Here is an 11,903-nt window from a genome sequence, read left to right on the forward strand (position 1 = left end):
TGGTATTTTGCGTCCATAATCCACTAGACAGAGATCTTCTGCTTCGTATCACGCCGTTGGGGTCCCGAAGGAAACGCCGTCCCGCGCTCTCGAGGCAGCTTGTTGCCCGTTCGAGCATTACCCCCGATCGTTGTAATGTCAAACCAAAGGATGGTGTAACTGGTTCTCGTTCTGCATCGTATCGTGTTCAGATGGCCTGTCTTGGTTGTGTCAGAAAGCTTTCCCGGAGCTGCGTTAGCGGATTGTTTGGTGGTGCCATACCAGGGTGAGAAAAACCAATTAGTCAAATTGCCGGCGGTATGCTCAAGTGATCACGCAAAAGCTGCAATTGCGAAATCCAACTTCAATAAATGTACGTCCGATACCAAATCGCAACGCGAGCAGCGAAGACCTGGAGCTTGGAGAAAACACGCAAAAGATTCGGAGGTTGGAAACTGCCGGAGGTTGATCGGACCATTCATTTGCCCGAAAAGCACCACCGCCTTAGACTCCCACCACAACCGTGTCCCCTCCCACTGTCACAAATCGCACACAGACATTATGGAGGTGACTGATTTCATCTTCAAGGAAAGGGAGGAGGTTCTCCTCGTGGGAGACTACAATGCCTACCGGGCGCACACTACCAGAAAACTGCACAAACTCCGCAAGAAGCTTGGACAGTCCACTCCTAAGGGTCGCAAATATACTGCCAAGCCAGCTGTGACTGCTGAGAATGTCGGAAGCAATGTCTCGTATGGCTCCCCGCATCATTCCCGATATCCATCTAACCCCATGTGTCTGGCAGATATGTACACCTTTTGCTTCTCGGTTCCGAACGAGCTTGGGCGCAAGCCATGCACATGAAGTCGACACACTCCGCAGATCCCTCGGCCAAGGGTATTTCGGGCGCCGCTAGACGTCACATTATTTCCCGATTGAGCAAGGCGACTGGATATGCGCAGCACCTAGTCACGCTGCTCCACGAACAATCGGGTTCCGGGGCGAGTGATATCGACGTGCTGGAGACTCGCGCCTATCTGGCAATGATCTCTGGATCTCTTTGGCTTGAAAAGCGCAAGTGGGAGCAGTGTCTTCGTGACTTTTCTATTGCCAGAGTGATCTACACGGCTCTGGGCCAGAGGGTCAAGAAGGACGCTTTCCGGGACCTCCTCTCGGGAACTGTTGACCCAAGTATGCGATACGCCGCTTATCAGATGAAGCTCCCTCGTTCTAAACCCACATCATCGCTGTCCATTGAATTCTTCCCATCGGATTCGGAGATCCGCGCTGAGGTTGAGAAGATTGCTCCCTCTTGCCTTGCCGAAGAAGCTGCTGGAACCCGACGCACTGCAGAGGGAGAGGTGCAGGAACTGCCCCAATCTGTGACGTGGAGGTCACGAACTGTCCCTCTCGAGGATGCTTCAATTTCCCAGTCGCTAGCCGCTGCTTCAGCGGCAGAGGCTCGCCTTACTAGTTGGTTGGCAGACGCAGGAAAGTCTGCTACTGACAAGGAGAAGGCTGCTGCATACGACAACGTTATCATTGCAAGCCAGGATGCCGTTGATGCTACAAAAACTGCCATTGATGACCTGGCCAATGAGGGTGTTGATCCCAGCGACAAGAGGATGCAGGCCCTGCAGATCACCCGAACTGCAGTTAACTACACTCTGGTCGGATGGCGAGTGGGACGTAACCGGGTCCTGTGTGGTAAACAGGACGGTTTGTCATTCGAAGAACCTACAGCTGGAAAGGACACGAAGCATACTGCGGGAAATGGGAAGAAGCTGAATAAGCTGCGTGAACGTGTTGTTCTGTACGACTCCACACTTCAAAGTTTGGACTTCATCCTCGAGCTTCCTGGTGTTGCGGCCGATTCAGCCTTTGTCAAGGACCTAGAGACAAAGCGACACTACTTCCGTGCTCTCAGGTAAGATCCCGCTACATCGTTCATTGATCCTCATGACTAACAAATATCTAGATGTCTTGCTCTGGGAAGATCTCACGGTGTTCTTGGCAAATCCAAGGAAGCTCTTGCACTTTTCTCTCAAGCCTTAAATCTCGCCGGCTCCGCCATCCCCCAGTCCACTGATCTCGAGGGTCCCCCGAAACTCGACGTCTCTCGGGCGCAGTCCGGTACCCTGGAATCGACCTTGCGGGAGTTGGTCGCTCAGTATCGGGGCCTGGTCACTCTGGAGCAGCTCCTTGCTGAAGAGGCATCACAGTCCAGCCAGCGTCCTGTGGTGGAACGACTCCAACAGTTCTCTGCCTCCGGTGTGGATCTCAACAACCTGGTGCCTTATCCGCCTCAGATGCAACCTATTCCTGTGAAGCCGTTGTTCCTCGATGTGGCATGGAACTACATTGACTACCCGCGTGAGGGACAGCAACAGGAGGTTCCCCACGCCGCACCCACAGCTGCAGCTCCCGAAGAGGAAAACAAGGGTCGTCGTGGATGGTTTGGCTTTGGCCGTTCATAGAGCCAAGATATGCAATAAAGCCCAGAGATGCAAGGATGAGCGTTACTAGATGTACATTGTAGTCTCAGGCACACGTGCCGCTCCATACCCTCCTTACTTTGCAGCCAATCAGCGCTCAGCCCGGAACTCGGGAATTCTCTAGCCGGGATCACGCCTGAGTAATTGTGATATGATGATTCGAGTATACAGGGGAGAGTAATGGATCTAATGAGAATGAATGGTCTAATTGATCTGGTAATTAAAGCTATGCTCGTCAATGGTTACATCATGCCATTATTGCCGTATTTCCGGAGATTGGAACTATGGAATCAGAGATTGATTCTGCATACGGAATACTCCGTAGTATGAAATAGTATGAGAAACCACGGAATCATTACAATATAAACCCTTCATAAATCAAATAACCAAATAAATCAATAATCTACGTGTATAATATAAGTTAACGAGTATGCACTAACCAAGGCGTGCATTGGTACCGTCCCGACCCTCCGTGTAATTGGCGTTATTGGCGTTCCCACCCCTGAGGGCCCCAATTCTTTCTCCCCTCAACTTTTTCTTTTGTTCTGGGTTCTCTTCTCTTAACTCTTCCCCTTGCTCGGAATCCTCGACTCTCCGAACATGGTCAATATGGTCAACATGACTGGGAGCTTCGTCTCGCCATCGGCCGATGCGACAGTCTCGCCCCAACTTTTCGCGCCGGCGGGTCTCGTCGCTACCGTTTTGGATGGCTTCACTATCTGGAAGGGTTTGTTGACGCTCTTCGTGGCGGCTGTCCTTTATGACCAGTGTATGTGCAATTGCGACGTGTATAGCCTTGGAAATCGCATTTTTGAAACTGACCGGGACCCCTATTTGCAGTCAAGTACCACTACCTCAAGGGCGCCATTGTTGGCCCTATGTACAAGATCCCCTTCATGGGCCCTTTTCTTCAATCCGTCAACCCCAAATTCACCGAATACAAGGCCAAGTGGGACAGTGGCGACCTGAGCTGTGTCTCTGTCTTCCACAAGTGAGGAGCCCGTGACATCTGGACGGAACATTCCGATGCACTGCAACTTTGGAAATAAGTCCGCTAACTGCTTCGACAGGTTCGTCGTGATTGCCTCAACCCGTGATATGTCTCGCAAGATCTTCAACTCGCCCTCCTACGTCAAGCCCTGTGTTGTGGATGCCGCGCACAAGCTTCTCGGAAAGACCAACTGGGTCTTCTTGGACGGCAAGGCCCACGTTGACTACCGTAAGGGCCTCAACGGTCTTTTCACCCGTCAGGCTCTGGCTATGTACCTCCCCCGCGCCGAGGAGGTTTTCAACTCCTACAACAAGCGCTTCCTTGAGAAGTCCGCCGCCACCAACTTTACGCCCACTCCCTGGATGCCCGAGTTCCGCGAGCTTATGTGTGCTCTTTCTTGTCGCACCTTCGTTGGTTACTACATGACCGATGAGGCCGTGCAGAAGATTGCGGACGACTACTATCTGATCACTGCTGCTCTTGAGCTGGTCAACTTCCCTATCATCCTTCCCTACACCAAGACATGGTACGGAAAGAAGGCCGCCGATATGGTGCTCGCTGAGTTCACCAAGTGTGCTGCCAAGTCCAAGGCTCGCATGGCTGCCGGTGGCGAGATCTCTTGTATCATGGATGCCTGGGTCAAGGCCCAGCTGGATTCCGCTGTGTATCGTGAGAAGATCGCCAAGGGTATTCAGGTCGACTCTTCCGAGAAGCCTTCCCAGGTCCTCCGTGACTTCACCGATTTCGAAATTGCCCAGACTATCTTCACCTTCCTGTTCGCCTCTCAGGACGCCACCAGCGCCGCCTCCACCTGGCTGTTCCAGTTGATGGCAGACCGTCCCGAGATCCTGGACAAGGTCCGCGAGGAGAACCTGAAAGTCCGCAACGGTGACCGCACCATCCCCGCCACCATGGACCTGCTCGACAACATGCCCTACACCCGGGCTGTCGTCAAGGAGACTCTGCGCTACCGTCCCCCTGTCATCATGGTTCCTTACCTTGTCAAGAAGGACTTCCCGATCAGCGAGACTGTCACTGTGTCCAAGGGCTCTATGATAATTCCCTCCGTGTGGCCCGCATGCCATGACGAGGAGGCATACCCCAACGCCGACTCTTTTGACCCCGACCGCTGGATCACCGGTACTGCTGAGCAGCAGACCAAGAACTGGCTCGTCTTCGGCACAGGTCCCCACTACTGTCTGGGTCAGACCTATGCTCAGCTGTCTCTGATGGCCATGATCGGAAAGGCCAGTATGGAAATGGACTGGGAGCACACCCCCACTCCCGAGTCGGAGGATATCAAGGTGTTTGCCACTATCTTCCCTCAGGTATGTTCTACTCCCACTCCCGTTTCTATTTTATAACCCATACTGACTTACTCAGGATGACTGCCTGCTCACATTCCGCCCCCGCGCCTAACTTCTCCCATTCTTGGCTTGCACAAGACAAAAAGCGAAGCTGGAGCCCAGCCCCGTTCTCCGGGTAGAGAAGGGCTTGGTTGCCTTTTTTTACATTGCCTTCCTGTCCTGGAGATGGGGTGGCCCATTGATGAATTCTTCTTCTTCTTTTCTTTCTTGATATCTTCTTTTCATGTATGACGGACGCTCTAGAGTATTGTCTTTCCCTTTTTCTGGGAAAGCTTGTATACCATTGTGCAAAGATATCCCCAGTGTGTTTATGATTATCTGGCCTTTGGAGGTCGCTGGGGGGTCCTTCTTTCTTTTCTGCCCAGGGGACTACTTTTAGAGCCATGCACTTTAGAATAATATTAATTCATCTTTTTTCAGTGACCCTTCTCTTATATCAGCCTGTTTTGTATTTCAACTCTCATCATTTGTATTAGACTATTGGATTTATGAGTTCTGTGTTCTTGTTGTCAATCAGTATATGCACCACTATATATCTACACTAGATCCCCATCATCCACAGATATATACCTTGAAAAACACTTCAAGCCCTTTGTAAGTATATTCCCATCCTACTTGCCCGTCTAATGGACACTGGGAATCACTATATAAAATTCTTCCCAAATAGAACTCTTTAGTAAAGTAGGTGACGGTAAAACTGCCGCCTCGGGAAATGAGCAGCTCACGGAGCGAACATGAGCGGGTCCCAGCTGGCTCGGTGCCCTCGCTCAGGCCATGGAGGCCGTTACTTACTACGGAATACAGTATGTCCGCCTATCATGTCTGAGGCCTCTAACATAACCTGCACTACTACCACGTGATATCAAATCCCGACAAGGCTTATTACCCCTTTCTGCCTATGTATAAATAGGCAGGACCATTCGTAGTGAGCGCTCCTGATTGAATATTGATACTTCTCCTAGTTTCGGGCACGTTTATTTCCTTACCTACGCTCGCTACCATGAAGACCGCTCCTTTCTGGGTCTCTATCGCCCTATTAGTTCCACGGGTTCTAGCAGTCCTTACTGAATCCATAGCGAATTCTGCTACGTCCACTACCACTACTGCCGCGGCACCAAGCTGTACAGCGTCCCCCATCGCCAGTCTCTGCAGCTACCCGGAACCTGGCCCAAACTTTGCCGTCGCCATCGACAGCAGGGCCTCCTGCTGGGACTATTGTAACGCTCACCCTCCCTGCGACTTTGTTATCTTCTCTGCCGGCAACCCTAACACCGGCACCGGCACGTGCTGGCTGTACCCTGGTGAAACCTTCGATGCGAGCAAAGGTAGTACGGATTGCACCAATCCCAGCCTGTCCGTCTACAGCCAGCCCGTGTGTGCTGGCGGGAGCGCAACCACCACTGCTGGCGCCTGCGCCGCCACCGCGACTCCCTCTGCTATTGCCTCGGTCTGCGGGTACCCGACGCCTGGTGACTGCTTTGACGATTGTACTGCTAGTACGGGTGCATCGAACTGCTTGAGTCAATGTGCAAAGGCCGATTCCTGCAGCTATGTCGTCTTTAATCCGAAGAATCCTGGCAACTCGCCGTATGCCTCGGGCAGTTGCTGGATGTATCCGAACGGCACATTTAATGCTGGGTCTGTGACCGCTTGTAGTGGCTCCCCTGAGCAGTTTGTGTATAACAACTTGTGTCCCAAGCCATCACCTTCATCGTCCTCCAATTCATCATCTAGTGGCACTGAAACTGCAGGCACTACTCCGGGCTCAACTACTAGCGCTGCTTCGAGCTCTAATGGAACTGAAACCGCAGGCAATACTACGGGCTCAACTACTAGCAGCAAGAATTCTGCGCCTACCGGCCTCTCGCTCACTAATCCATTGGCTATAGGCGTGGCAATATTAATGTGGCAGGCCGTTTAATGATACCCTTGTATGTATTGGTTGTTTGTTCAGCTAAACAAGCTATTGGAAACGATATATTATATATTAATAGACTTCGTATGAGGTCACTTCTCCTCATGTATCTCTCGCTATTGTAGAGGGTATGTTAGATTATTCATCCCATACTATAAATAATGGACTAGGGTTCCGAATAGTACGAACCACGTTGCTAACTTAGTCGGTCTTAGAAAGAAGCGGTAGAATTATAGCTTTGGAACTATGAACACTTAAATTTTAAAGCACGGGAGCTTAAAGGATAGGTCTTACACGGTGGAATGTTAAATAGTGGAAACTTAAATGGTGTAACTTAATTCCCAGATCCCTCCATCGTAGCACACGGTATATCCAATCCAAGTAGGCGGTAACCACCGGCAAATACTGACATCACCCAACTGATCCGCAACCTCGGAACTCGCGACTCCAAGCAACACCCCAGAACTTCAAGATCTCAGCCCGAAACAATGGCCTCAACATTATCATCAAATATCCGGCGTTCTGCCATCACACTCTCATCCGCTACAGCCAGAATTTCGCCTCGCAATGCGGCACCGGCCGCCGCTTTCCAGCGGTTATACATCTCCGCATCAACAAGAGGACTGTCCACCACCACGAAGACACGAGTTTCACTCAATTCCTCGGCGACATCATGCAGCCTTCCCAGGAAGATTTTGTTGAACGGCAAGAACCCGCAGGTTCAGACGCGGTCAAACAGCGATGATGCCAGTGCAGACAGCCTCCGGTACTGGGGATTCGAAGAGGTATGCAATCTTCAAACGAACTATAAACCATACACCAAAAAGCTAATAGAAAAAAGATAAACGCCTCCCTCCCCGCCTCCGCAGACAGCCCAACCCACAAACCAAAAATCCACCTAATCGACGTCCGCGAACCAGCCGAACTAACAGGAACGGGCATAATTCCCTCGGCAGTCTCTATTCCGCTCGCCTCGCAACCGGACGCGATGTACCTAACGCCCGACGAGTTCGAGACTCGGTTTGGGTTTGCGAAGCCTGTTGCTGAAGAGGGCGAGACGATGGTTTTCTATTGTAAAGCTGGTGTGCGTGCTAAGGCTGCGGCGCAGTTGGCTGTGCAGGCTGGGTATGATCCTAAGTCTGTTGGGGTTTATTGGGGGTCTTGGCTGGATTGGGAAAAGAATGGAGGGAAGGTTGAGAAGTGGGATGGGGAGGATTATTGATTAAATTTGAGGGGATGATAATATATTGATGTTAGGTATTTATGTTGTGATATGAATTTGTCTTGGGCTGGTTGCCTTGTGTGAAGAGTAACAAAGTAGAGTTACTAGGGTTTGTACATACATAACTATTACATCAAGAATGGAACAAGAGGACTTTGGTCTATCTCGATTCTGAAAGTAACTATCCAAGACTTGCCTTCAACTGACCTTACGATGTACCGATGAAAGCTGGAACATAGTCTAGCAATATCAATTCAATTCACTAACAGAACAAAAGATCTGGTATTAACCAGGCCCTGCTTTTCCTATATCATGTACAGGCGACTTCTCTCTCTGTTCATCCATCAAGTCGTGGTAATTCATTGTATGTTCAAATCGCAATCAAGACAAAATAACTTTTCCGCTTTTGATAGCAATTGTCATAGCTCAAAGGTTTTAGATCCGCTTCCTCCTGGCCAGTGCCATAACAGAGAACAGAGGAGGCCAACGGAGAACAAGTTCGCCACTCACTAGGATGTCATCATTAAATTCGCGAGGGAAAAGAGTGATCCCGCAAGGCTAAAATGGGTCCGAAGTTCGAAGGCCTTCTTTAGCTCTGAGAAGAAATCCTGAACACCCGGATAAATGCCATAGGGACGAAATCAAGGAATGTCGAAGACGGGCTTGAGCTTCTTGACAAGAGCCCACTCTTCCATCGACACCTCCGCACGGTAGAACTCCTTGAGGGTGTCGATACTGGCACGGGAGATGTGCGAGACGAGCTGGTCCTTCTCTTCGAGGTGGCGGCCGTACATGGGCTGGTTGGGGGCTTCGACCTTGACGGCGACGGAGGGTTGACCGCGCTTGCAGACGGGGACGGGCTTGTGGTCACGCTCAATGGATGTCCTGTAACATCGTTAGAAATCAATCAAATGGTAAAATGGGTAATGGTAGCAAACTTACACTCTGCCGATATCGACAATTTCCTTGACACCAGCGGCGTTGGTGCGGATCGCAGCCAACGGAGTGTGGAGTCGCAGACTTCCCTCAAGAACATCAACACCGATGACAATGGGGTCAGTCTTGTTGAAGACGGCAACGGGCTTGATGACACAGGGGAAGATAGCAAGAAGCTTAGCCTCCTCCTTGCGCCGCTCGGTGAGCTGGGCCATGTGGGCAGTGAAGTCATCGAACAGGTGGTAAATGATATCTGCGGTAAAGATCTTGACACCGATGTCGTTGGCGTAAGCCTGGGCATCCTTGTCGACCTTGACATCGAAGCAAAGCATGACAGCGTACTCCTTGGCCTTCTCAAGCATGGTTCCTGCCATCATAACATCACGCTTGTAGACGGGACCAATGGAAATGTTGGCAACGGGGATCTTAGACACCTTGAGGAACTCCAGAAGAGCCTCAAGCGAACCAAGAGTGGAGGCCTGGACAGTGACACCACGCTGGTCAGTGGAGACACGGCTCAGCAGGTTCTCGAGATCGGACATGACCTCCTCCTCGAGGTCCTCCTCATCGTCATCGGGGCCGACGACAAGCATACGAGAACCGGCAATGGCGTTCTCCAAGTCATTGGCAGCAATCTTCACACCAAGGGCGGCCTTAACCTCCTTGTTGTGAACGTATTGAGACTTCAGACGCAGTTCCTTGAGCGGCGCCGGTGTCAAAAGTGCTCGAATATTGGTTGTTATAGGTCCATTGAGACCACACATTACAATACGATCACCCTCGCGGAGAACACCGTTAGACAGGACAACGTCAATGGTGGTACCGAGACCCTCGATGACCTTGACTTCCAGAACGGTACACTCAACCTCGGACAGGTACATCAAAGCGTTGGTCATACGCTCCTGGGTCAGGCTGGTCAGGAGCTTCAGCATATCGGGAATACCCTCACCAGTGTGGGCGGAGGTGGGAACCAGGGAGACGTTGCGAGACAAGGACTTGTTCTCGAAGAAAAGCTCAGAGTTGAAACCTTGCTCAGCGAAAGCAAGCTTGGTAGCCTCGAGACGAGTGCGGAACTCGTTCTGGACGCCCTTGTTCTGCATGTTCAGGCTGTCCTCGAAGCCGTTGTTGTCAATCTTCTTCCAGCCGTACAGACGATCGATCTTGTTCAGTGCGACAATGAAAGGAGTCTTGCGGTCACGCAGCAAACGCATAGACTCGAGAGTTTGAGGCTCGAGACCGTGCATAATATCAACAACCAGGATAGCAATGTTGCAAAGCGAAGAACCTCTTGAACGCAAGTTGGAGAAAGACTCGTGACCAGGTGTATCGATGATCAACAGACCGGGGATCTTGAACTCGAACTTGCCGTCCTTGTTCACAACAGCAGTTTTCGTCTTCAGAGCATCGACGGGGAAGTAAGTGGCACCGATCTGCTGGGTAATACCACCGGCTTCACCCTCCTGCACGTTGGTCTGACGAATCTTGTCAAGAAGCTTGGTCTTACCAGTATCGACGTGACCAAGAATACAGCAAATAGGAGAGCGGAGATCGTCCTTGGAACGAGCTGCTAGGGCCTCCTCGTGCTGCTTCTTTCTGCGCTCTGCGGCCTCGGCCTTTCGTGCAGCAACAGCCCGCTGGTTAGCAGACTGCTCTTCATCTTCGGATGAGTCTTCGTCAGATGATTCGTCAGAGTCCGACTCGGATTCTTCCTCATCAGCCTTCTTCTCGGCCTCAGGAGCCTCCTCAGCGGGCTTCTCCTCCTCTTCGTCGGAGGGAGCATCCCAGCTGTCCTTTACTTCCTCGTCGGCAGCCGCCTCCCAGTCGTCAACGGCATCGTCATCCTCAGGACCAGCAGCGGCGGCGGCAGCAGCAGCAGCAGCAGCCTCGGCCTTGGCCTTCTCCTCAGCCTCCTTCCGGCGGGCATCTTCAGCCTCACGTTTAGCCTGAGCACGAGCAGCGGCAGCCTCGAGATCCTCCTCCTGCTTCTTACCGGCCTTCTTCTTCTTGTTCTCGTAGATGGGGCGCTTCTTCTCGCCGGCATCCTCAAGACCAGCCACCTTGACACCAGACGCCAGCATCTGCTTCATGCGCATATCGTTACGCTCCTTGGCCTCGCGCTGAGCCTTGGTAAGAAGCTTGCCTTCTTTGCGGAGTTGCTCCTTCTTCTCTCTCTCCTTCTCCTTCTTCCTTTGACGGGCCTCTTCCCGCTTCCGCTCTTCCTCGTCATCGAGGAGCTTCTGCTTGGCTGCGGCGGCTTTCTCCTCGGCTAGAATCCGCTCCTCTTCCTCACGCTGCTGTCGGAGAAGCTCCTGTTGCTTCTGGAGAGCTGCCAGGTGAGGAGGAAGCTTCTTCTTCTTGCCACCAGTCTCGGCAGCCGGTGCAGGGGCGGGCTCGTCTTTCTTGACCTCAGCGGCAGGCTTGGCTGTCTCGGCCTTGGGTGGAGGAGCAACCTTCTTCTTTGTGGCGGCCTATGTAAATAGAAAAGTAACAGGTCAGCAAATTTATCACAGCTATATCAGCATGGAAAATTGATATCATACCTGCTCCTTCTTACGCTGCTTCTCCTTCTCCTTCTTCTCGCGCTCCTTCTCCTTCTTACTCTTCACGCGGAACTCGCCGCTCTCAGGCTCTTCAGCTGCGGGCTGAGGAATATCCTTAATGGGCTTGGTCTTCTTTCCAGCGAAAACATCGTCGTCATCGAAGTTGCCCTCCTCAGGCTGCTTGCTGGCCAGGTCGTCACCGGTAGCGGGGGCGTCCTCGCCCTCGACGAAGTCATTCTGCTTTCCCTTCTTAGCCTTCTTGGCCTTGTTCTTCCGGAGAGCAGCCATGAGGCCACCGACGGGAGCAGCCTCCTCATCGCCGGCACCTTCCTGGGGCTCCTCGGCCGGAGCATCAGCGGCGGGGGCAGACTCGCCGAGGTCAGCCTCCCAGTCCTCCTCCTGTCTCTTATTTCCCTTCTTCTTAGGCGCCATGTTGTCGAGATTCGACGTTCTTTCGT

General features: G+C 52.0%; 5 protein-coding genes across 5 annotated transcripts; 4 read left to right on the forward strand and 1 right to left on the reverse strand.

Moving 5' to 3' along the window:
• Positions 1-540: 540 nt before the first annotated feature.
• PENARI_c012G04324 (signal recognition particle subunit SRP68) lies at positions 541-2,456 on the forward strand (the record flags this gene model as incomplete). Its single annotated transcript, XM_022632885.1, has 3 exons — positions 541-731; positions 785-1,906; positions 1,958-2,456. 3 exons carry the CDS (start codon positions 541-543, stop codon positions 2,454-2,456), a joined length of 1,812 nt encoding a protein of 603 aa, XP_022487163.1.
• Positions 2,457-3,092: 636 nt separating this feature from the next.
• erg5 (C-22 sterol desaturase erg5) lies at positions 3,093-4,884 on the forward strand (the record flags this gene model as incomplete). The annotated part of the gene is made up of 4 exons (XM_022632979.1): positions 3,093-3,243; positions 3,315-3,465; positions 3,545-4,793; positions 4,849-4,884. 4 exons carry the CDS (start codon positions 3,093-3,095, stop codon positions 4,882-4,884), a joined length of 1,587 nt encoding a protein of 528 aa, XP_022487228.1.
• Positions 4,885-5,832: 948 nt separating this feature from the next.
• PENARI_c012G02173 (uncharacterized protein) lies at positions 5,833-6,753 on the forward strand (the record flags this gene model as incomplete). The annotated part of the gene is made up of 1 exon (XM_022632829.1): positions 5,833-6,753. One exon carries the CDS (start codon positions 5,833-5,835, stop codon positions 6,751-6,753), a length of 921 nt encoding a protein of 306 aa, XP_022487130.1.
• A 482-nt stretch (positions 6,754-7,235) lies between these two features.
• On the forward strand, positions 7,236-7,969 carry PENARI_c012G09138 (rhodanese-like domain-containing protein; the record flags this gene model as incomplete). Its single annotated transcript, XM_022633008.1, has 2 exons — positions 7,236-7,532; positions 7,589-7,969. The coding sequence occupies 2 exons, from the start codon at positions 7,236-7,238 to the stop codon at positions 7,967-7,969; spliced, it is 678 nt and encodes a 225-aa protein (XP_022487307.1).
• Positions 7,970-8,610: 641 nt separating this feature from the next.
• Positions 8,611-11,877, reverse strand: PENARI_c012G01763 (putative mitochondrial translation initiation factor IF-2; the record flags this gene model as incomplete). Its single annotated transcript, XM_022632819.1, has 3 exons — positions 8,611-8,854; positions 8,912-11,373; positions 11,446-11,877. The coding sequence occupies 3 exons, from the start codon at positions 11,875-11,877 to the stop codon at positions 8,611-8,613; spliced, it is 3,138 nt and encodes a 1,045-aa protein (XP_022487068.1).
• Positions 11,878-11,903: the final 26 nt, after the last annotated feature.

The sequence above is a fragment of the Penicillium arizonense genome (assembly GCF_001773325.1).
Source record: "Penicillium arizonense strain CBS 141311 chromosome Unknown PENARI_contig012, whole genome shotgun sequence".
Classification (NCBI taxonomy): domain Eukaryota; kingdom Fungi; phylum Ascomycota; class Eurotiomycetes; order Eurotiales; family Aspergillaceae; genus Penicillium; species Penicillium arizonense.